The sequence below is a fragment of the Erigeron canadensis genome, chromosome 4 (genome assembly GCF_010389155.1).
Source record: "Erigeron canadensis isolate Cc75 chromosome 4, C_canadensis_v1, whole genome shotgun sequence".
Classification (NCBI taxonomy): Eukaryota; Viridiplantae; Streptophyta; class Magnoliopsida; order Asterales; family Asteraceae; genus Erigeron; species Erigeron canadensis.
Window position 1 is genome coordinate 24,422,526 of NC_057764.1, and position 19,895 is coordinate 24,442,420.

At 31.2% G+C, this 19,895-nt stretch overlaps 3 protein-coding genes across 3 annotated transcripts; 1 reads left to right on the forward strand and 2 right to left on the reverse strand.

The window, feature by feature from the left end:
- Positions 1–5,370: 5,370 nt before the first annotated feature.
- On the forward strand, positions 5,371–7,849 carry LOC122597963. The gene is made up of 3 exons (XM_043770557.1): positions 5,371–6,473; positions 6,690–6,951; positions 7,379–7,849. Exons 1-3 carry the CDS (start codon positions 5,371–5,373, stop codon positions 7,565–7,567), a joined length of 1,554 nt encoding a protein of 517 aa, XP_043626492.1. The 3' UTR covers positions 7,568–7,849.
- Positions 7,850–7,994: 145 nt separating this feature from the next.
- LOC122597964 (60S ribosomal protein L37a) lies at positions 7,995–9,799 on the reverse strand. Its single transcript, XM_043770558.1, has 5 exons — positions 9,728–9,799; positions 8,997–9,036; positions 8,467–8,555; positions 8,297–8,379; positions 7,995–8,207 (listed from the first exon to the last, which is right to left on the reverse strand). The coding sequence occupies exons 1-5, from the start codon at positions 9,728–9,730 to the stop codon at positions 8,144–8,146; spliced, it is 279 nt and encodes a 92-aa protein (XP_043626493.1). The 5' UTR covers positions 9,731–9,799; the 3' UTR covers positions 7,995–8,143.
- A 1,987-nt stretch (positions 9,800–11,786) lies between these two features.
- Positions 11,787–16,461, reverse strand: LOC122598056 (metacaspase-1-like). Its single transcript, XM_043770668.1, has 5 exons — positions 16,032–16,461; positions 14,458–14,788; positions 13,424–13,547; positions 12,498–12,689; positions 11,787–12,143 (listed from the first exon to the last, which is right to left on the reverse strand). Exons 1-5 carry the CDS (start codon positions 16,414–16,416, stop codon positions 12,084–12,086), a joined length of 1,092 nt encoding a protein of 363 aa, XP_043626603.1. The 5' UTR covers positions 16,417–16,461; the 3' UTR covers positions 11,787–12,083.
- Between the last annotated feature and the right edge of the window lie 3,434 nt (positions 16,462–19,895).

The window sequence follows — 19,895 nt, forward strand, 5'->3', positions numbered from 1 at the left end:
CTAATTAACCAATCACATCGTTCGATTTCATCAAATTGACTTTTGATGATGTCATCATTTAGATAAACTACAAATAAAAAATCCTAATAATCATTATCCAAATATATTATTATATTAATATTTATATTAATTTATAGAAAAAGTCTCATTAATTTACACTTTTTTTATTTTTCATCAATAATTTACACTTTTTAGCCCTGAATACTTCATTTAACTTCATTTTTAGCCATCAACTTGAGAGGATTTTTTAAAATTTACAATCATTTAATTAAATAAAAAAAATTTAACATATAAAATATTTTCTACAAAAAATAATTTGAAAACCTAATGACTTATTAACAAATATTAAAAGAGTCCTAATTGTTATCAAAGAATATAAAAACAATCATAATTGTTATCATATTATCATAGAACAAGCGATTGAAAATAAACATATACGTGTTATGAATGCGCATCATGATTAAATACATATATACTTGAATGTCAAGTACAGGATCACAAATTTGTTTATATTTTAATTCTTAATTATTTTTTCTAATAATATCACATTATGAGTACATCTGTTTCAAAATATTCTATGATGGAGAAATTATTATATATAGCATGTGCCTTGTGGAATGACTACAGCAAACAATTCCATCAATATGTCTATGCTAATAATGACAGTAAGGAACCTATGATTATTGTACTACAACTTGCAAAATATAACACTTAAAACCGTGTTTTTTTAAAATTGTAAGCTTTTATGACTTAAATGTATAGAGATTTGGACACGGGTCTAAAATCTAGTATGCCACTAAACATACTTTACATTTTTATAAATTATATAATATTTTAAGTTTAAAGTAAGTGTTGTGTTATACGGCTAGGGAAAAAAATGTACGGATAATTATCTTTTATCAAACAAAGTATATTATCTTATTAGTTGAAAAGTTACAAGTTAATTTGGGTTAGTTAACTTACGCGTTTTACTTTTATAACAAGACCTACACCTTTTTTATTGTCAAGTTGCAATGCAGTTTTGTTGAATTTGGGACAGCAATAGGTCACAAGGTAACCATTAGAAAAGTAGTATATAAACGCTTCCAAAAAGTTTGTGGGTAGCATTTTGAATTGAATAGACAACACAAACATCACATATAAAGTTTTCTTATGTAAATAAATGAGTATAAAAGAGTGTAATGGCCACGTGAAGAAGCCAATGATAGTTTGTTTATTTTTATGCAATCATCTTGATATAGAGAAAGATTAAGTTTGCTTGCAATATTTTGGGGTTTGATTTTGTTGATTTAACAAAATAAAAACGCCAGCAGATTTTTGAGAATATATATATATATATATATATATATATGAGTTGAGTATTGTAAAACAATTATTAAAGTAAAATAAATAAGACAAGATCTTGACTCTTAGATCATGGTTAAATTTATGCACGCAAATTCACAAAACAATTGATGCACGATGATTTTCATGATGCACGATGATTTTCAGTGAAAAAAACTTATTCTGCTATATGTTTTACTTAATACTTGTTTTATTTTACCTAGAACCTATATATATATATATAGTGAAAACTTATTTTGAGAACCCTTTTTTTGCGAGAACCTTTGAGAACTTTTCAAATCAAGCCCAACCGATGATTATTCTTTACATGAAAATTATTTTTTGAATAACTTATGTGTAATTTTGAAGTTTATAATTGTTTGGAGGCATGTATTATCATCCGTTATACAATTATGTGGAGATTTGGATTCTTGATCACATAATGGTATAACGGATAATAATCCATGCCTCCAAACAATTATAAACTTCAAAATTATACATAAGTTATTCAGAAAACAATCAAAAAACAATTTTCATGTAAAGATTAATCATTGGTTGGACTTGATTTGAAAAGTTCTCAAAGGTTCTCGCAAAAAAAAGGGTTCTCAAAATAACTTTACCCTATAATATATATATATATATATATGATAACACTCTGGCGAAAACACTTTTAAAATAAGAACGGTGAGAACACTTAAAAGCATCATTTTGATGCATTAAAAGTCCATAGAACTAACATAGTGCTTAACTAATTATCATTATTTAAGTGTTTAACAACACATTGATCCTTCAAAATCGAAAAAATCACGTTTTTTGTTTTGTGCATCCATCTTGGATGCATATTATCAAAATAATGCATCCGACAAAAAACGTGATTTATTTCGATTTTGACGGGGGTGTTGTTAAACACTTAAATAATGATAATTAGTTATGCACTATGTCAGTTTTATGCACTTTTAATACATTAAAATGTAGTTTTTAAGTGTTCTCATTTGTTCTCATTTTAAGTTGGTTCTCATTTGATTGACACCCTATATATATAGTAGTGCTCAGGCCCGTCCAATGGACGGGTAGTTTCAAAATATATTAATCAAAGCTTAAATATTGGAATTCAAGTATATTAAATAGATACCGAATAAAATTAAAATACCTAAAAATAGAATAAAAAACGATTTAAATAAGGCAAAAAGTTCAGAAAGTAATGCGTAATAAATTAATATTTCAGGGAATGCCTATCATACATATCGGAATCATACTCATTATCAAAATAATCAATATCAAACGTATGATCGTCTTCTAATTCATCTGAATAGTTCCATTCACCTTCATCGTTGGATTCATCAAGAGTGATTTTCTTATGCAACGAAAAGCCGCCGAGCAAACAGTATTTTTTTTTTGTTTCCATCAAATATAGACAAATTAAAATATTACACAGTAATGGTATGATTCGAGCAACCATAAATATGAGCAATATCACAACTTAATTATTAGGAAAGCTAAAGAAGAATCATATGAAAATTAACTCCATATAAATATTGATTCCAGTTTACTCCTTTTTTTCAACTTTAGTTAAATAAAAAGAGAAACAAAAAGTGTAGAATATATAATTTGAAAATACATACCAATTCATCAACAAAGACCGCCTCAAACGTTTTGATTTTCTTTAGGTTGTTCCACACCGAAACAGTTTATACATGCACAACACAGAGTCATAGATGATGGTTAACATAGGTTGGCTTAAGATCTTCAAAATGAACTAATGTGGTCTTATTTTTTGTTGTTGAAGAAGCCATAATGAAGCTATAATGGACAACAAACTAAATTAAAAGACATAATAATAACAATAATATAAGAATTCAATGTTTTATAACAAACTAAGTTAAAAGAGATAATAATAACAATAACATTAGAGTTTAATGTTAAATAATAATAATAATGATTAAATATGAACAAAGTATATAAAGAAAAACCTTTTTGGTAGTCAATCGTATGTTTTTTTTTGCCGTAGTTTTTTTTTTGCCGTAGTTTTATTTTTTGTTGAGAATATGTGAGGGTTTTTTCTAGTTGGTATATATATAGATAATAATAACAATAATAAAGATTTTTTATAAGATTTTTTTATTAAAGGTCGTCAATTTTTTATTAAATAAATATTTAAAAAAATAGAGGATTAATAAGGAGAGAGTATTAGGCTAAAGGAAGGGGATTAGGAGTGTCAAGTGTACCCCAACCTCCTCTTTTAGTTAAATACAAACAAAGTATATAAAGAAAAAAACATTTTTGGTAGTCCATTGTATGTTTTTTTTTTGCTGTATGTTTTTTTTTTTTTTTTGAGAATTTGAGAGGATTTTTTCTAGGTGGTATATATATATAGATATTAATAATAAAGATTTTTTTATAAGATTTTTCTATTAAAAGTCAGCCATTTATTTATTAAATAAATATTAAAAAAAATAGATGGTTGATTAGGAGGGATTATTAGGCTAAAAGAGGGGGATTAAGGGTGTCAAATGTATCCTCAATCTCTTTTATTATATATATATATATATAATACATAAAGGATCCATGAGAGGTCATCTGTACCATGTAATGAATCACTTCAAAGTGTTTCTTCAAATTACTTGTTCTTGAAACATGACATCTCATTAATGATCCTACTCCAATACAAAATGCTCTTATGTTTTCACATAAAGTAAAAATAACTTATGATGAATTAGAATAATAATCCTTTATTATTAAAACTAATTTAAAAGTGACTCGTAAAAAGACATTTTAAAATTCTGTAATAAACAATTTTATTACAAACCTTACATGTGTATACAATCACAGTTAAAAACTTACTTCCTCAAATAACTTACATTAATATTGCGTAATTTGATTGAAGAACCCATTTTCACAATAAACGAAATGAATACTTAGATAATTGTATCCAATTTGTGTCTTTTAAGCCAACCTACACATTAGCTTTGGGTAAAAAAAAAAGAGCTTCAAGCCGAGAGACATGAGTACCTTTCGTCGAATCTAATTGAAATACAAGTAATACATTACAAGAAAACTAAAGTTTTAAAATCATCTCCACAACATAATATATTAAAGGCTTTATATAATGTAAAATATGTCTGTTCTATAAGGAATAACAAATAAAAGTAATCCGTACATCTTGAAACAAAAGGATATTAAAATATACTGGCAAAAAAAGGTTTATTAAACATAATAAAGACGAATTAAAACAGATCTAAAATCCTACCTAAACAACATCACCATCACCATACTAAAATATTCAAATCCACTAGGCATTTTATTTATAGATTGTCTCAATAATAATAATCTTTAAAAGTGTCAATAGAAATAACTTTTATATATTTACTGTATTAATTGTATTTTTTTTTTTTTTTGAACATTGTATTAATTGTATTATACTCAAATTTTTTTACGAGTAGTAAAAGATTTCTATAATACATTTGATATGTCTATTTTGAAAGTCAACTTTTTTTTTAATGATACATATTAGTTTACAAAATATAAATATAAAATAAGACTTTTATTAATGACAGATCTGTCAGTATTAATTAATTTGATGCATTATAATTTGTACTTTGTCTTACGAAAATTTAGGGGGTGGTTATTGATATATAAGGTACTACTTTTATGCATGTAATAAGTCTTAGGGATGTCATTATCATTTTTTTAAAATAAAGTGTTGAGTATAATCCTCTTTCTTGTAATTAATTCTTTTTCCTCATAATTTGAAATTTTATTTGCTTGTTTTTATATTAAAGATGGTGCCTTCTATAAATAGAAAGACTAAAATTTCATTAAGAATGGCTATAAATAAAAACTCAACGAAGACTCCGCTCTACTTCTCATTTTACACATAAAAACTCTAACCCCTTTCATTGTTAAGATTTCCGTCAACTTCTTAAAATTCAACATTTAACAAAACATTCATACATATAAACTCTTAACAAAATATTCAACAAATACATATATAAACTTTGCAAATAACATAGGCTACATAAATGTGTTTATTAGTATTTGTTATATGTAATGCATCACAAGAAGTCCGAAATTCAGATCGGGAAAGATAGTAGTGGTGTCTCTTCCGATTTCAATCCTACACCAAAAATACACAGCCATTCCCCGAAGGCCGGTTTCTACTCGAACCAACGTTGCATTGGATCTTTGGCTCGATCAACAAGTTCCCCGCCATCTTCTTTTTTATCGTTACAACTGTCTTCTGAACGTATTAAATATTTAGAAAATGATCCCACGACTCGTAATGAAGAACATAAGATAGTTATCCACGAAAGCGATGTTGGCATACCAACCCCCAGATCAACACCTCATAAACGGTCCGGTTTCTCGCAAACGACGACAAATGGACGTTGTGAGAATACATTTAAGTCGAAAAGTAATTACACCAAGCGGTTTTGTGAGACCAAATGTAGGGTGACCCAACTAGTGAATCGTTTGCATTACCTACGTCGTTTGCGTACTCATATTCGTTTGATCTTGTTACTCGCGCTCCCCTTTTTTTACTTCTTGGTGTCCCACCCTAGTCGTTCGTTTTTTCTAGATTTTTTATCTGCATTTGCGTTCTCAGCTGCGTTGTTGTTATCTCTAAATCTAGCCCTTCCCCGTCTTCCTTCTATCAGACTGTTTCTAGCAAAATCTTTCCCTCTTAAGATTTTGTTGCCTGAAAAGGTTTCAAGATCAACGTTACCTGTGTTGTGGTCTATTGGGTCAAGGACAAAAAATGAGCACGAGTTGAATTTTCACTCTGGGTGTTGGGTTCAAACATACAACAATGGTGATGTGTATGAGGGTGAATTTCACAAGGGAAAGTGCTCTGGTTGTGGAGTGTATTATTATCATATGAGTGGGAGATATGAAGGTGACTGGGTTGATGGGAAGTATGATGGTTATGGTGTTGAGACGTGGTCGAGGGGAAGCCGGTATCGGGGGCAATATCGAAACGGGTTGAGACAAGGGTTTGGTGTATATAGGTTTTACACTGGAGATGTTTATGCAGGGGAATGGTCAAATGGGCAGAGCCATGGATGTGGTGCTCATACTTGTGAAGATGGGAGTAGATATGTTGGTGAATTCAAGTGGGGTCTTAAACATGGTCTTGGTCATTACCATTTCAGGTAACAATAAAATGATGCTTTGTGAACCTGTGATCTCTTGATCTTGCTCTTGTAATCCTCAAATGATTATCTTTAATCGTGATCTTGATCTTATAATATGTTGGTAAATACAATTTGTTTGACCGCCTTTATCCTTAAGACGCCCTAGCTCACTTGAAAAGACATTTGTTTATAGAATATCTGTAATAGAATAGTTTCTTGTCTTGCTGTTGACAGGAATGGGGATACATATGCTGGAGAATACTTCGGAGACAAAATGCACGGGTTTGGAGTTTACAGTTTTTCAAATGGGCACAGATATGAAGGATCCTGGCACGAAGGAAGAAGGCAAGGGCTTGGTATGTACACTTTCAGAAATGGTGAAACCCAGTCTGGTCATTGGGACAATGGGATCCTCAATATCCCAAGCTCTCATAGTGCAACACATCCTGTATCATCTGTTGCTGTCTATCATTCAAGAGTTCTTAATGCAGTCCAGGTAAATACAAATTACTAGCATGACAAGTTGGGTGGGCCAGATAATGGGTCAAAGCAAGGGATTTTTTCAGTATGTTGATCAGAGGTCAACAAAGAGTGTGAGGCTGGTTTAAGCTGCCAAAACTTGTGTTTACGCTTGAAAAGTTTTTAAAAATAAGTTTTCAATTGTTATTACAAAGAAAACCTATTATGATAATAATGTAAATCTAAAGATCTAAACGTTTTAAAAGCTTCTACTTGTACACATTAAAACTGGGTTTGGGTAACTTTTGATTCTTTCCAGCTCACCGTACCTTATGCTTCCACAGAATGATAAGATAAAACACAAAACAAATCGTACCCATTTATTAGTAAACAGGTCAGAGTGTCTTATGTTTAAGATTATGCCTTTAAACTACTAGAAACCAACTATTGTCGTCACATTTCAGGAAGCACGAAGAGCAGCAGAAAAAGCATATGATGTAGCAAAAGTGGACGAAAGAGTTAACAGGGCAGTGGCAGCCGCCAATAGGTCAGCCAATGCAGCTAGAGTTGCTGCTGTTAAGGCAGCACAGAAAAAACACCCAAACAGAAGTAACTATGGTGATGTTCCTAACATATATCACCTGGCTAACTAACTGTTTCCACCTGTCAAATCAGTAAAATGAATAGGGAAGCACACCTGTAGAAACAGTGTTATCTAGGCCAGTTTTCTGGTTTCTGGTTTATGGGTATTTAGAGGTTTTGATCAGCTTCAGTTTAGCTCCATATTTCAGTGCTAGTGCATAGGTAATGACAGAAACCTAGCTGGCCTTGTATGTATACTAACAACTTATCAAAAGTAGCTGATGCCTTAGTTCGGTTTTTTTCAGCATATTTCAAGAGCCTTGTATCTTTCATAAACTAGATCAATCATTTCATATGTATAACAGATAAACTAGAGAAACCCAAGTATAATCCGGTTGTGAACCCAGCCAGTTCCAAATCAAAACTTGATCAATGTTAACATACGTCTAAGCAAACATCAAGTTTCAAAGAGAAATCAAAACAAACAAATGAGAAGTATAACAGGAACAAAGTTAATCAAACACATAGCATTCAAATCTTGCTTAGCATCCCATTCGAGTGTATTTCAACAGTAATCAAAATTGGTAAAAACCTTCTAAAATGTGACAATGATTGAGAATTACAGTGGATCAAGAAACACTGAAAATCTAACTCTCGGTCTGCTCCCTGAGCCTACGGATGGTACTCCTGACAGTCACAGCACTAGCAGTGCTGCAAAAAGAAAATATAAGTTAGTGTGATGACATGTGAGCATAAAATTCAAGAAATGAAATCATCAAGACGGGTCTCCTTATCCTTACTTCAATGTATAAGCACCGCCTGCCTTCACCTTGCCACAATCTTTGCATCCCCAGATTCCAACAGCCTTCCTTTTCACTGCGTACTGCAAGGATAAACACAGAAAATGTATTTCAGCAAAGATCGACATACAGTGGGTCACGTTTTTACAGAAGTACACAAACAGACATACCTTCCCGCAAAATTCACAGAAGTACTTGCTATGCTGACTGACTTCCATCTTCTTGATCTGCTTCCTCAAACTAGCACCATAACGGGTACCTAAACATCCGATAGCAAAAGACTCAAGTTATCTGACATCAAGATCAACTTACATAAGATCTAATAGATAAAACTTGCATAACCTATATGTGGTATCTTAAACCATAAATAAGTCACTGAGAATCTCAAGCCACAATGAGCAAAAGAGAGGTTTCTTCATAGGACAACTTTTGCAGCTAACAAAGTATTATACATAAGACCAGACAGTTAGGATGACTTAATACGTATAGAAAAAGGACTTTGTAAACAAAACCACAGAAATCGGAAAGGAAAGTTTTCCTTAAAGTTTAGATTGGATTCTGGAGATGGCTATTACCGACTTACTGCCAATATTTCAGTGTTTAATCCTTGGTTTGACTTTAATGTAGTGTGTCATCCTACTTAATTGTTCATTGACCAAAATCTATAGAAGAAAAAGAGAAGGATTGAGAATAGTCATACCGTACTTCCCAACGATTCCAGCCTTCTTAGTTCTCTTCGTCTATATAGAAGTAACAAATATATTACCAAACAAGCATAACAAAACACAAGAAGCATAAAGACAGCAAACAAAGATTAAAAATTAAAAAAAAAAAAAATTACAAAATCCGGGAAACATGGCAAAAAAAATTTTAAAAGTATCCGCTATAATGTGCAACAATACAAAAATAAGTAAATACTTATTTATAATACATATTGGGCCATCCACAAGTCAGATGCACAAAAATGTCCATTGCCTAAAACTTCCTCCATCTCTACCTCTAAACCAAGCTTGATATTTATAATAAAAAATTACAACAGCTGATACATAGTTCAATCGAATAAAATGGCCCGAAAAAGCTCCAATTATTGGAAATGGAAACAAAAAATTGTCTAAACCAAATTAAAAATACAAAATAGATAATGAATAAAACAAGCATACTTATCATTTCAAACATATATGTATGGAAAAGGGAATATAAGGCTATAAAAACCTAATGTTCTTTTACAGATTACAGATAAAAAAAAAACAGCATTTTATTTAAATATAAAGTCTATAAAAAACAATAAGCTCAAATCAACAACTATAAACAGCAATAGTAACATATATAATTTCCATTTACATAAATATATATATTGATTGTAGCTACATATATATTATTATTATTATTAAAAAATATATGTAAATAAAAGAGAGAGAGAGGGCGGCGTACCATTGTGTTGAAGCTTTGGGAGGTGCTTGAGCTGCTGAGGTGAGATTAGAAGAAACGCCAACAAAGAAAACCCTAGTATCTCGCGGATATATAGCAAACCCAAAATATAAGAGTTTTGGGCTTTTCTATGGGCCGGCCTGTATATGTTACCGTTCAAAAAGTTTTTCTTACTTTTACACATTTTTCTTGGTTTTTGGGGAATAAAATGATACGGGAACAAAAATGATTCATTCCATAATTAAAAGATCGAAGTTGAAGAAAAAAAAAAGGAAAGTTTGGAATTTTAGTGTTTTGTGTTGACTGTTGATATGACATTTTTAAGCTTACGGATTTTAGACCTATGTATTATTTGATTACAAATCGTGTAAATAAGTGAACGTGACTTCCTTATCTACTAATAAACTAAAACATAATTGACATGTTCTTTAAACGATACGTAGCGTAATCGTTGATCGATACGTGTCATTTTAGTTTATTTATTTTGTTAAATTAGATTTTTTTTAGTTGTATATAAATTCAATTTACTTATTAGACTTATAATTAAACTCTACTCTTGGCTTATTAATACAAAAGACATTATAACCTTATTTGATTGATCGTTTTCTCATTAGTAAATTGCTTCTTTTTCTTTCTCAATTCTTCAATTCCTATTACTTCTATTAATTATAATAAGTTATTAACATGAATACTTCAAAATTTTGAGTTTACGATTTAAAATCACATGGCTATTTATCATCATCTACTATGCTTACAAGTTCCGATTTTGATGTGGTTCTAAAAATTTAAAGTAAATCCAAAATTCTAACTACACATATATTACATTTATCATTATTCCTTATTATAATTTAGCTTCGATCATCGAATTACTTTAACAACAATTTATTTCATATTTACGAATCATGTATAAGATAGATTCGAATAATCGAATTATTTATGATACAATCTATATGGATATCGTACATCGTACGGATATTAGAACTAGTAAATAATATAAGTCATAGCCATTACGATAGATGTAAAGGTACGATGAAACGTGTAGATTACTATAATTGGCAACCTGATATTGAGGGTGGGCAGAGTAAATGTCTATATTGGTAAACAATAAATAATAAAAATGTAAAATAAAGAAAAACAAGGCCCAAAAAGTGTGTTGCAAAGATGGAAACTCTCATACATGTTTCACTGGAGGCTTTTATTTGTAAAATTCATTTGACCTCCAGTATATAAAGCTAGTTCTCAACTATTGAGCTATAATGGGTAAAGATTGTATAATTAATGTATACATTGTTTTTTTTGTTGTATAATTGATGTATACATCCAACATAAAGATTATTTTTCTTTGTTTTGAAAAAAACAAAACAACAAATAATATAATTTCTTTTAATGACATATTTATGGATTTTTTTTTAACAGCGAGTTAGTAGTTAGTAATTAGCAGTTACCATTCGAGACACCACAGTAACATCCAATTGGGCAGTATGCGGTGCATGAACCACGCAAGCCTGAGATGAAACCTAGGATTCTCGAAACCCCCCATAATAATCCACTCCTACAAATGTAAGAAGTGAGATTTGAATCTTGGTGGTTTTTCCAAGGTCAAAAACCTTACCAATGGGCCACCAACCCATTGGCAACATATTTATGGATTTATTTTGAGCATAAAAAATCTCCGGATCGTTTGCATCAAAGTAAAAGGATACAATCTGTAAGGTCTAATGTCTGTGAGGGATGTCACCAATAGTTGGCTCATGGGTCGTCTTTTCTATTCGCGAAATATATGGTGTCTCAACTCTCAAGAGTTTAAAATCTTTGGCCGTACCCATCACGCAAGGGTAACAGTACCCATGGATAAACAAGATTTGAATCTAGTTACATACATAGGTAGTCCAGTTTTAACATTTATAATAATGCATCAAGTCCAAAGCAACAAACAAGCTCTTCAAATAAACTAAGACCATTGTAGGAAATCTTTCAATTCACTACTACTTTATTGACTTGTTACACTTGACCCACTTATTGACTTTATTGACTTGTTACAACTATGAAACACAATGTCAAATGTTATCACATCAAATTACTTTGGATACCGAATAGGTAATGCCACAATACAAAAGAAAATGTTCCTGAAAATAACAATGAAATGTTATAGTTGCCCCAAAACTCTGTGTCCTCGGGGTTTTAAGCAGGTTAATGATCCGTGAAACAACAATAAAAAGTTCACTCCACGCTCATTCTGATCACTAAATTTAGACGTCGATCTTGGTCCCATAGTTCTAACTACAATCCATGATTGCAAGTCAGCTTGAAATCCTACAAACTGTACACAGTAACTAATACTGTACATCGGCATCCAGAATCAAATGGAAAATGGCTTTGCAAATATATCGAAAGGCTCACATGAAGTCAATTGTGGTTCCTGTCAAAAAACAAAATTTGGTTTAAATTAGATTTGACATGAAAGTGTCAGGAACTTAGAATGTCAGTCACAAATAAGTAGTAATCATAACTGATAAAAATGCAAGGATGCATACATACAATATATATACAACTCTACAAGCTACCCTCTTAAAATTACATAGATAGAAATAAAAGGAGTTCATAACTGCATATGTATATAATCATATCATATGATTCAGTCATGCATTACTACATCACATGGTTATAAGAAGATACAGTCATTTATGAATGTAAATAGCATAAATGGATATATATATATATATATAGATATATTTTATCATATTGACATATTCCAAATTTTATAAGATGATACCTGAGTGAATCCACGACGTCCGTTCAACAACATATTAAAGGAGGAACTACCACCACCAGGCCCTCTTGAAGCATTACTGATAGAGTTACGCATAGAGCTTAACAAGCTTCCATACGTAGATGCGTTTCCATGTTCTATAGCTTCAATAAAACAAAACGTCATTGCCCCAGTTGATGTGATTTTTGATAGAGCCTGTATAGGGAAGTCCCTTGTTAGAGGTGGCATTTTTCATCAATTCTGTACATATGTGTCAATTCAGATTTTATCTCTAATGAGGTCAAATGGGTTGACATAAAAGACTTGCTACATATTTTATGTATCAGGTCGGTCATACAAGTTGAAGGTCATCCATGATGCATTTAAGCATCAAAAACCTTCTTAATATCTAAATGGTAAAATAGGTTGGAGTTGGATTATTATTGTAACAGTCTAACTTTAACCATGCAAAAAATTACCCATTTTGACACTTTACCCAAGCCTGCCCATTTTGACACCGGTTAAAGAAAGTTTTCATTAATACTGACCGAGGTATCAGCTGATGTTTGATCATCATCGATTATGTACATATGTGCCAATTTAGGTTTTATCATTAATGAGGTCAGATGGGTTGACACAAAAGATTTACTGTATATTATGGATCAGGTTGGTCATACAAGTCGAACATCATCCAGAATGCATTCAAGCGTATAAAACCTTCTTAATAACTACATTACTAAATAGGATGGAACTGGATTTGTATTGTAACGGTCTACTTTTATTAAAGGGTTGTAAACTGCAGGCGATTTTGTTCAACTTACTCTAACATGACCCATACAAAAATTACCTGTGTTTACACTTTACCCAACCTGCCCATTTTGACACCCTAACTCTCACTTTATTACTCGATTTATTCAGGTCGGTTGTAAAAAGTTGTCTTCAATACCGACCGATGTATCAGCAGATGTTTGATCATCATCACATCCGCTAATCGAAATGACTTCTCCTCCACTGCTACCCTTCCATATGCCTGCCTCTTTAGGACGATGATCCTCCCATTCATACTGCCCAGCTCTACCACACCATAAACATCTCACCGTTAGTAACATAACTCCAGTACATATAAGACCTGGGATCCAGAACTTGTTGAATATAGAGTTCAATCTGGAAAACATAACTTTATGGACTAAAAGTTAGAGACATCTGATGGACACAAAAGTAAATTATGCTTTTGGTTTATAGAATATGGACTTACAGTATGACTTAAGTTTTTATATATATTTTTCTAATAGAATGATGTAAGGATTTGAAACAAGTTCAAATGCATTCTGTTTGTACAGGTTTAGGATCACGAGAACTTAATTTTTTTTTAAGATCTTGGTGCTAATACGTCTTAAAAAGATCTTGATGCTGATATTTCTGCACCGTTTTTTACACTTCGCTGCACCAAAAATTTTGTTCATAACTTTGAAAAAATGTTCCATTGAAGTGTAAAAAAATGTCGCAAGACACGAATCATTACCAAAACATTTTGCTACCCCTTTACACGATAAGAATCATTTTCTCCTTGACCTGAACTGACTAACTATCTATTATCTTGTCAAATATAAGTTATGAGAAATATACTACGAAAGATTGAAAGAATTTACTGTTTGTGTAACAAGGTTATTTGACATTTAGGTGTGCAAATACAGGACTATACCAAAACTAAACCCAGCCCAATTATATATAAATTTACAGTTCAAAACATTTTAGATCATCAGTTTTTTGCTTTGGTTTGACTTAATACCAAAACAAAACAAGACTTTTGATACGAGTAGTAATTTCTCCAAATTTCAAAACTACATTTTGCACACCACAAGTCCTTATTCACTGTATGCTACATTAAAACCAAACCTGTAGTAAACCAAAGAGAAACTGATACTAAACTGCTTTTAAAGTTTCGGTTCCGGTAACATTTCAAAAATGGGTTAAAGATTCAAACCTATTCATTCTGCAAAGCCAAGGGAGATCCAGCACAGTTCCACTATGACAAGAATCAATAATAGCATGAAGTCTAACACCAACAGGAAGGGGTCTGACGATTACTGCATTGACTTCGTCATCGATAATCATGCCTTCAGTTTCAAAATCCAAGGGACATAAGGTTTCATCATATCCATCTATCTCATCCCCATTACGGTTCTTCTGCCGTGAACCATGACCAGAAAAGTGAAAAAGAAGTGAGTCACCTGGTTGACATCCATTGACTAGCCAAGATAATGCCATCCTCATGTTACGACCTGTTGGGATCCGGCTAAGGTCTGTCTCTTCTTCTGCAGTTTATGGCACATATATCACTAGTGGCACACATACTATCTCAAAACATTTGATATTCAGATGCTCTTCGAAATGATACCAAATCTCAAATTTTGATTGTTAAATATGTTGTTGCCAGCAAGGGATGGAACTACACTGAAGGTATGTGTAGTCTAAGCCATGGGTCTACTCAACCCATGTACTATAAGGCTATCTCCAATGCTAAGGACGCCCTTAGGCGTCCTAGAGCTGACACATCATATCCTTACAAATCCTTACACATCCTTATAAATCCTTAAAATCCTATAATTTTACCTCCAACCATACAAACATCCTTACATATCCTTTAACTCCACTAAAAACAAAAAAAAATATAAGTAAGGGCACCTAAGGGCATGCCCTTGGGTAAGGGCATGCATCAAAAAATCTTTAGTTTTGGACAAACTTCAACCGCAAAGGATATCCAAGGGCGCCCAAAAACATCCCCATTGGAGATAGTCTAAAGGTTTTTGATAAAACTTTGAGTTTTTTATTGGTTCAAAAAAATATGGCATAATGGTCAATGTAGCTAAATTTAAACTTTTGAAAGATTTAAATAGAAATGAAACTTATCTAGTTATATTTGTGTAACTGAATGGGACATGGAAAATGTCAAATTACAACCGGCTAAAAATATCAAAAAATCCTTAATAACTGGGCTTGTGAGTAAGTATTTTTCTTATTGTTATTATTTTTCTATTGTTATTATTATTATTTTTTGTCGTGACAACACCTAATAAATATAACTAAAAATCCGAAAATGCATGATATAATAATCGAGGATCAGCACACACAGAAAGAAAATAAGTTGCGTGTTACAGAATTTTAAACTTACCAATCAACCTTATATAAATTATCGAATTGGCTAAAAGCGTGTGGTAATAATAAATTTCAGTATGATAATATATTTTTGTAAAAAATAATAAGATAGGTGCTTCAGAAAATGACACATTTGGGGCCATTGTCATCCCTCATCTCTTCAAGCTTGGAGTAAAAACTATATATATATATATATATATATATTTACTATTTTTCATGTTTTCAGATTGAACATAAACATGACATTTTTTTAATCTTTTAATCATTTATGTGTGAAAACAAAAAGTCAACAAAATATGATTTGGTAACCATAACTATAACAAAAACTTAATTAACATATTAATTAACACAAATGATCAAGACAGACATAAATTATTTATAAAAAAAAAAAAGTGAACATACCAGTGAGCATAACAATCTGGGATTCAAGAAACTGAAACCTCGTAAGCAAAAGATGCTTCATAAACTTGGCATCATTAATACAACCTTTAAGTTCATGTCTAGTATTCTTATACGACACACCAACGATAACCGCCTTTTTTCTGCCTCCTCCTCCAGACAATACGGGGTAATTATGTAGTATTGGTGCCGGAGGAGGAGGCACATAATAACCAGACGGTACGTGCTGGTTATCATTAAACGACAATGAATGAAACAGCGTATTCGACCCAGATGGAGATGGGTGATCAGCTATTCGGGTTATAGCTTGGCATATTGAACACCTTATGGATTTGGCTCCTGGTGGCAAGTTTAATGGAGTATGACAATTTGAACAGTCGACTAACATGAAGATTTGTGACAACAAACTTTATGGTTTTTATGGTTATGAATGAAATATATATGATTTTGGTTGTATGTGTTGTATATAATGTTATGTTCTGTTTTAAAATAGGTTGCTTTTAAATTAAGCGCGTTGAGTATTCCGATTTATATTTTATTGTAATGTAATGTAAAAAATTGGTAATTGTAGTTGTAAACTTGTAATACGACTGTAGGTACAGTCTGTAAACGAACACGAACGAGAACTTGTTTATGTTCGTTCGTTTAACTTAACGAACGGTTCACAAATAAATTAACGAACGAAAAGACTTGTTCATGTTCGTTCGTTTGTGTTCATAAACGGCTGTTCACGAACACAAACGAAAGAACACTAATGAACGAACACAAACGAACGAAATATTTATAATTTAGGTATTTTTATTTAAACTTTTTGTTAAATAGTTAGCTATTAATAATATATGTATTACATGAAACAAATATTTATATTTGTAAATGAACATAACGAACAAATGTTCACGAATATAAACAAACTATTGTTCACGAACGATGGTTCATGAACATAAACGAACGAACGTTCACGAACAGATTATCGATTTTTCACGAACGTAAATGAATGAACGAGAACTTTGTTCATGTTCGTTTATTTAACTAAACGAACGAACACAAACGAACTTCCCGTCGAACGGTTCATGAACTGTCCATGAACTGTTCAGTTCGTTTACAGCCCTAAATACGATAATCATAATTGTATGATTGGTGAAGACTAGATTGGATACTTTGTGAACATTTTAGTCAACCCCCTTGTAGTTTGTTAAATTTACGCTTTATGCATAGTTTATGTACAGGTTTTTTCAATAGTTTGATAATTTTTCTATTAATATTCTTGTGAGGTTTTGACTTTTGACATATTTTAACTGGTAAATTATACAGGGTATTCTTGCTCCTGATAAAATAATTTGAAATACAGCTTGGTTCATAATAAAAAAAAAACTCAAAGTTTTATAAATATATGTCAACTTAGTCAAAAAAAAAATTGAATTTTTACCATAAATATACAAAGTTTTTTTGAATTTTTGAATTTCAGTTTTGTATTGCAATTTTAGGTTTTCTCATTGCGCCTTTGTGTTTTCTCATTGTGCTTTTGTTCATTTCTCATTGCAATTTTCAATTGTTCATTGCAATTTTTATAACTTTTCATTGCGATTTTGTGCTTTTGCATTGTGATTTTTCAGTTTGTCATTGGGATTTAATTGATTTTTTATTGACGTTTATATTAATGTTTATACATTTTATGTTGTTGTACCTAAAAGTAATGAAATTGGATCATTAATCCATCCAACTTATTTTTATTTTTGATACAATTTTTATGTGTTATCTATATATTTATCTATATGACACCGGCACCATCATTCGTTAATCACGGTCATGTGGTCAACTGAGTTGGTTGTCGCCACTTTGATAGTAAACATGGAAAATAATTTCAAAATTATGTCTTTTTTTAGAAATTAAATATTTTAGAAACCATTTACTGTTATACATCGCGCAAGTAGAATTCCAGTCTATATAAAAGTATACATACTTTATTCAGAAAGTTTTCGTGGTTGTTAGGGAAATTGGTGTAGGTGGGTAGAGTAAATTTAGCTACAATTTAAAGGATTAGAAAAACAATTGATAGTAGACTTTAGGCTCTTGGTAGTGTCAAAACTATATTGGCACACATGATATGAAATATTAAATTTAATATTAACAACGATTAATTTATTGGATTTATTTAGAGAGAGACTCGAGATTTTAAAATCTTGGGTGAACATAATTACACTCATAACATATATAATTACTCCCAGGACGAGAGACAAGGTTTTTTTTGTGTATATGAATCACTTAACCTAAATTTACGGTTTAATTTTTTTAATATATTATATTCTATCTAGGAAAATGAAAATGAAAATGATAATGACAGCCTAAAGGTTGTCACTAACAGCTTATTACATCATTACATGCATAAAAAGTAATATTTTATATATCAATAACCGTCTCTTGAATTTTTGACAATTCAAAGTACAAATTTTAATGCATCAAATTAATTAATACTGACAACCATAAAACATGAAACCTCGTTGCATGTTAAAAATTTATTGCAAGTCTCTCACCTCATGAATGCATGCTAGTACATAATTTGATGATATCTAAACTAGTACAAACTTCCATAAAATATCAGATTAATATGCAGCTAGTATACAAAATTTGATGATATTAAAGTGTATTTGGACGTAATTAAGAATATACGGAGTAATACGCTAGACGCCATGTTGCTAAAAAATTAATGATACTATATTGTGTAACGATCAAATGGGTATGAGGGTATGATTAAGGTTTTTTACTCCACAACCTAGAACTGATGTCAAAACTAAATGGCTTGTCGTGTGTGATGACATGTTGACCTACAAGTCTGTAACCGGCTCATTTTTCCGGTCAAGACCGTAAACAAGTCGACCGGCCAACCTGATACTGTAACATTTGCCAACCTGGCCGGCATGAAACCAAGTAAGCAGCATATATAAGACAACACAACCCGAACTCATTTGACTGTCATTTCACTCAAAACCACCTCGTCAAATTGAGAGAGCCAATGGAGTGACTTATATACAGGTCATGTCCAGACTAGCAAGTTCCACGTAAACGTGGAACGTTCTGATCCGATAATGTTATTAAGATAGAGGTCTGAGTTGGATATCTTCAACCCGTCAAACAACCAACCCAAACTCGAACTTTTACAGGAATCGGGTCCCAACCTCATGATTATCTTGTAGATAACGACAACTTAACTCTGTGCTATCTATAAAAGTTTTAGCTATTATAATGTTGTTTGTATAACATGAAATACTGCTTAAGTTTTCTTGATAGAATATATTAGAATTTTTAACTAATACCAAGCAACTTCCTAAAGATTAGGGCTTACCAAATGCAGCTTTATTAGACAACTAGCTAATTAACCCGGGTTCAACCCGGGTATTCTAATTAAAATTTTAGAAATGAAAGATATGTAGTAAAAAAAGTATGTAATTTTTGTTATTAATATATTATAACTTGATATTGATATAAAGATAATGAATCGACTAAGACAAAAATACATAAAATAAGATTACCATTTGGATTAAAACAAAAAGAAATTTCAAAGATTTATGTTGAAAAATAACTTTCTTTGTCTTTAATAAAATATTAAGAATTTTAAATAAGCATTTAATATAATGTTTTTTTTCACATATATATATATATATATGACATCATAAATCAAAGAAATTTTTTATAAAAAAATATGTGGGTTTGCCACATAATATTTTTTCTAAAAATACTTTAGGAAGACAATCTTCTTTTATTTATTAGACAATTATATTCATTGTAAACAGCAAATGTTTAAATATATCGCACACAAAAATGTGACTTAGAACTTCAAGCAAATACATGTTCAAATATAGAACCGTGGGA

Excerpts from the sequence above, each read along its gene's own strand:
- LOC122598056 (XM_043770668.1), bottom strand. The coding sequence starts at position 16,416 with ATGTTAGTCGACTGTTCAAATTGTCATACTCCATTAAACTTGCCACCA. Across the intron at positions 14,789-16,031 it reads CCAGATTGTTATGCTCACTG|AAGAAGAGACAGACCTTAGC; the intron begins GTATGTTCACTT and ends CATAAACTGCAG. Across the intron at positions 12,144-12,497 it reads GACGTCGTGGATTCACTCAG|GAACCACAATTGACTTCATG; the intron begins GTATCATCTTAT and ends GTTTTTTGACAG.
- LOC122597964 (XM_043770558.1), bottom strand. Across the intron at positions 8,556-8,996 it reads TGGAATCGTTGGGAAGTACG|GTACCCGTTATGGTGCTAGT; the intron begins GTATGACTATTC and ends TCGGATGTTTAG. Across the intron at positions 8,208-8,296 it reads GGCGGTGCTTATACATTGAA|CACTGCTAGTGCTGTGACTG; the intron begins GTAAGGATAAGG and ends TTCTTTTTGCAG.
- LOC122597963 (XM_043770557.1), top strand. The coding sequence starts at position 5,371 with ATGCATCACAAGAAGTCCGAAATTCAGATCGGGAAAGATAGTAGTGGT. Across the intron at positions 6,474-6,689 it reads CTTGGTCATTACCATTTCAG|GAATGGGGATACATATGCTG; the intron begins GTAACAATAAAA and ends TGCTGTTGACAG. Across the intron at positions 6,952-7,378 it reads GAGTTCTTAATGCAGTCCAG|GAAGCACGAAGAGCAGCAGA; the intron begins GTAAATACAAAT and ends GTCACATTTCAG.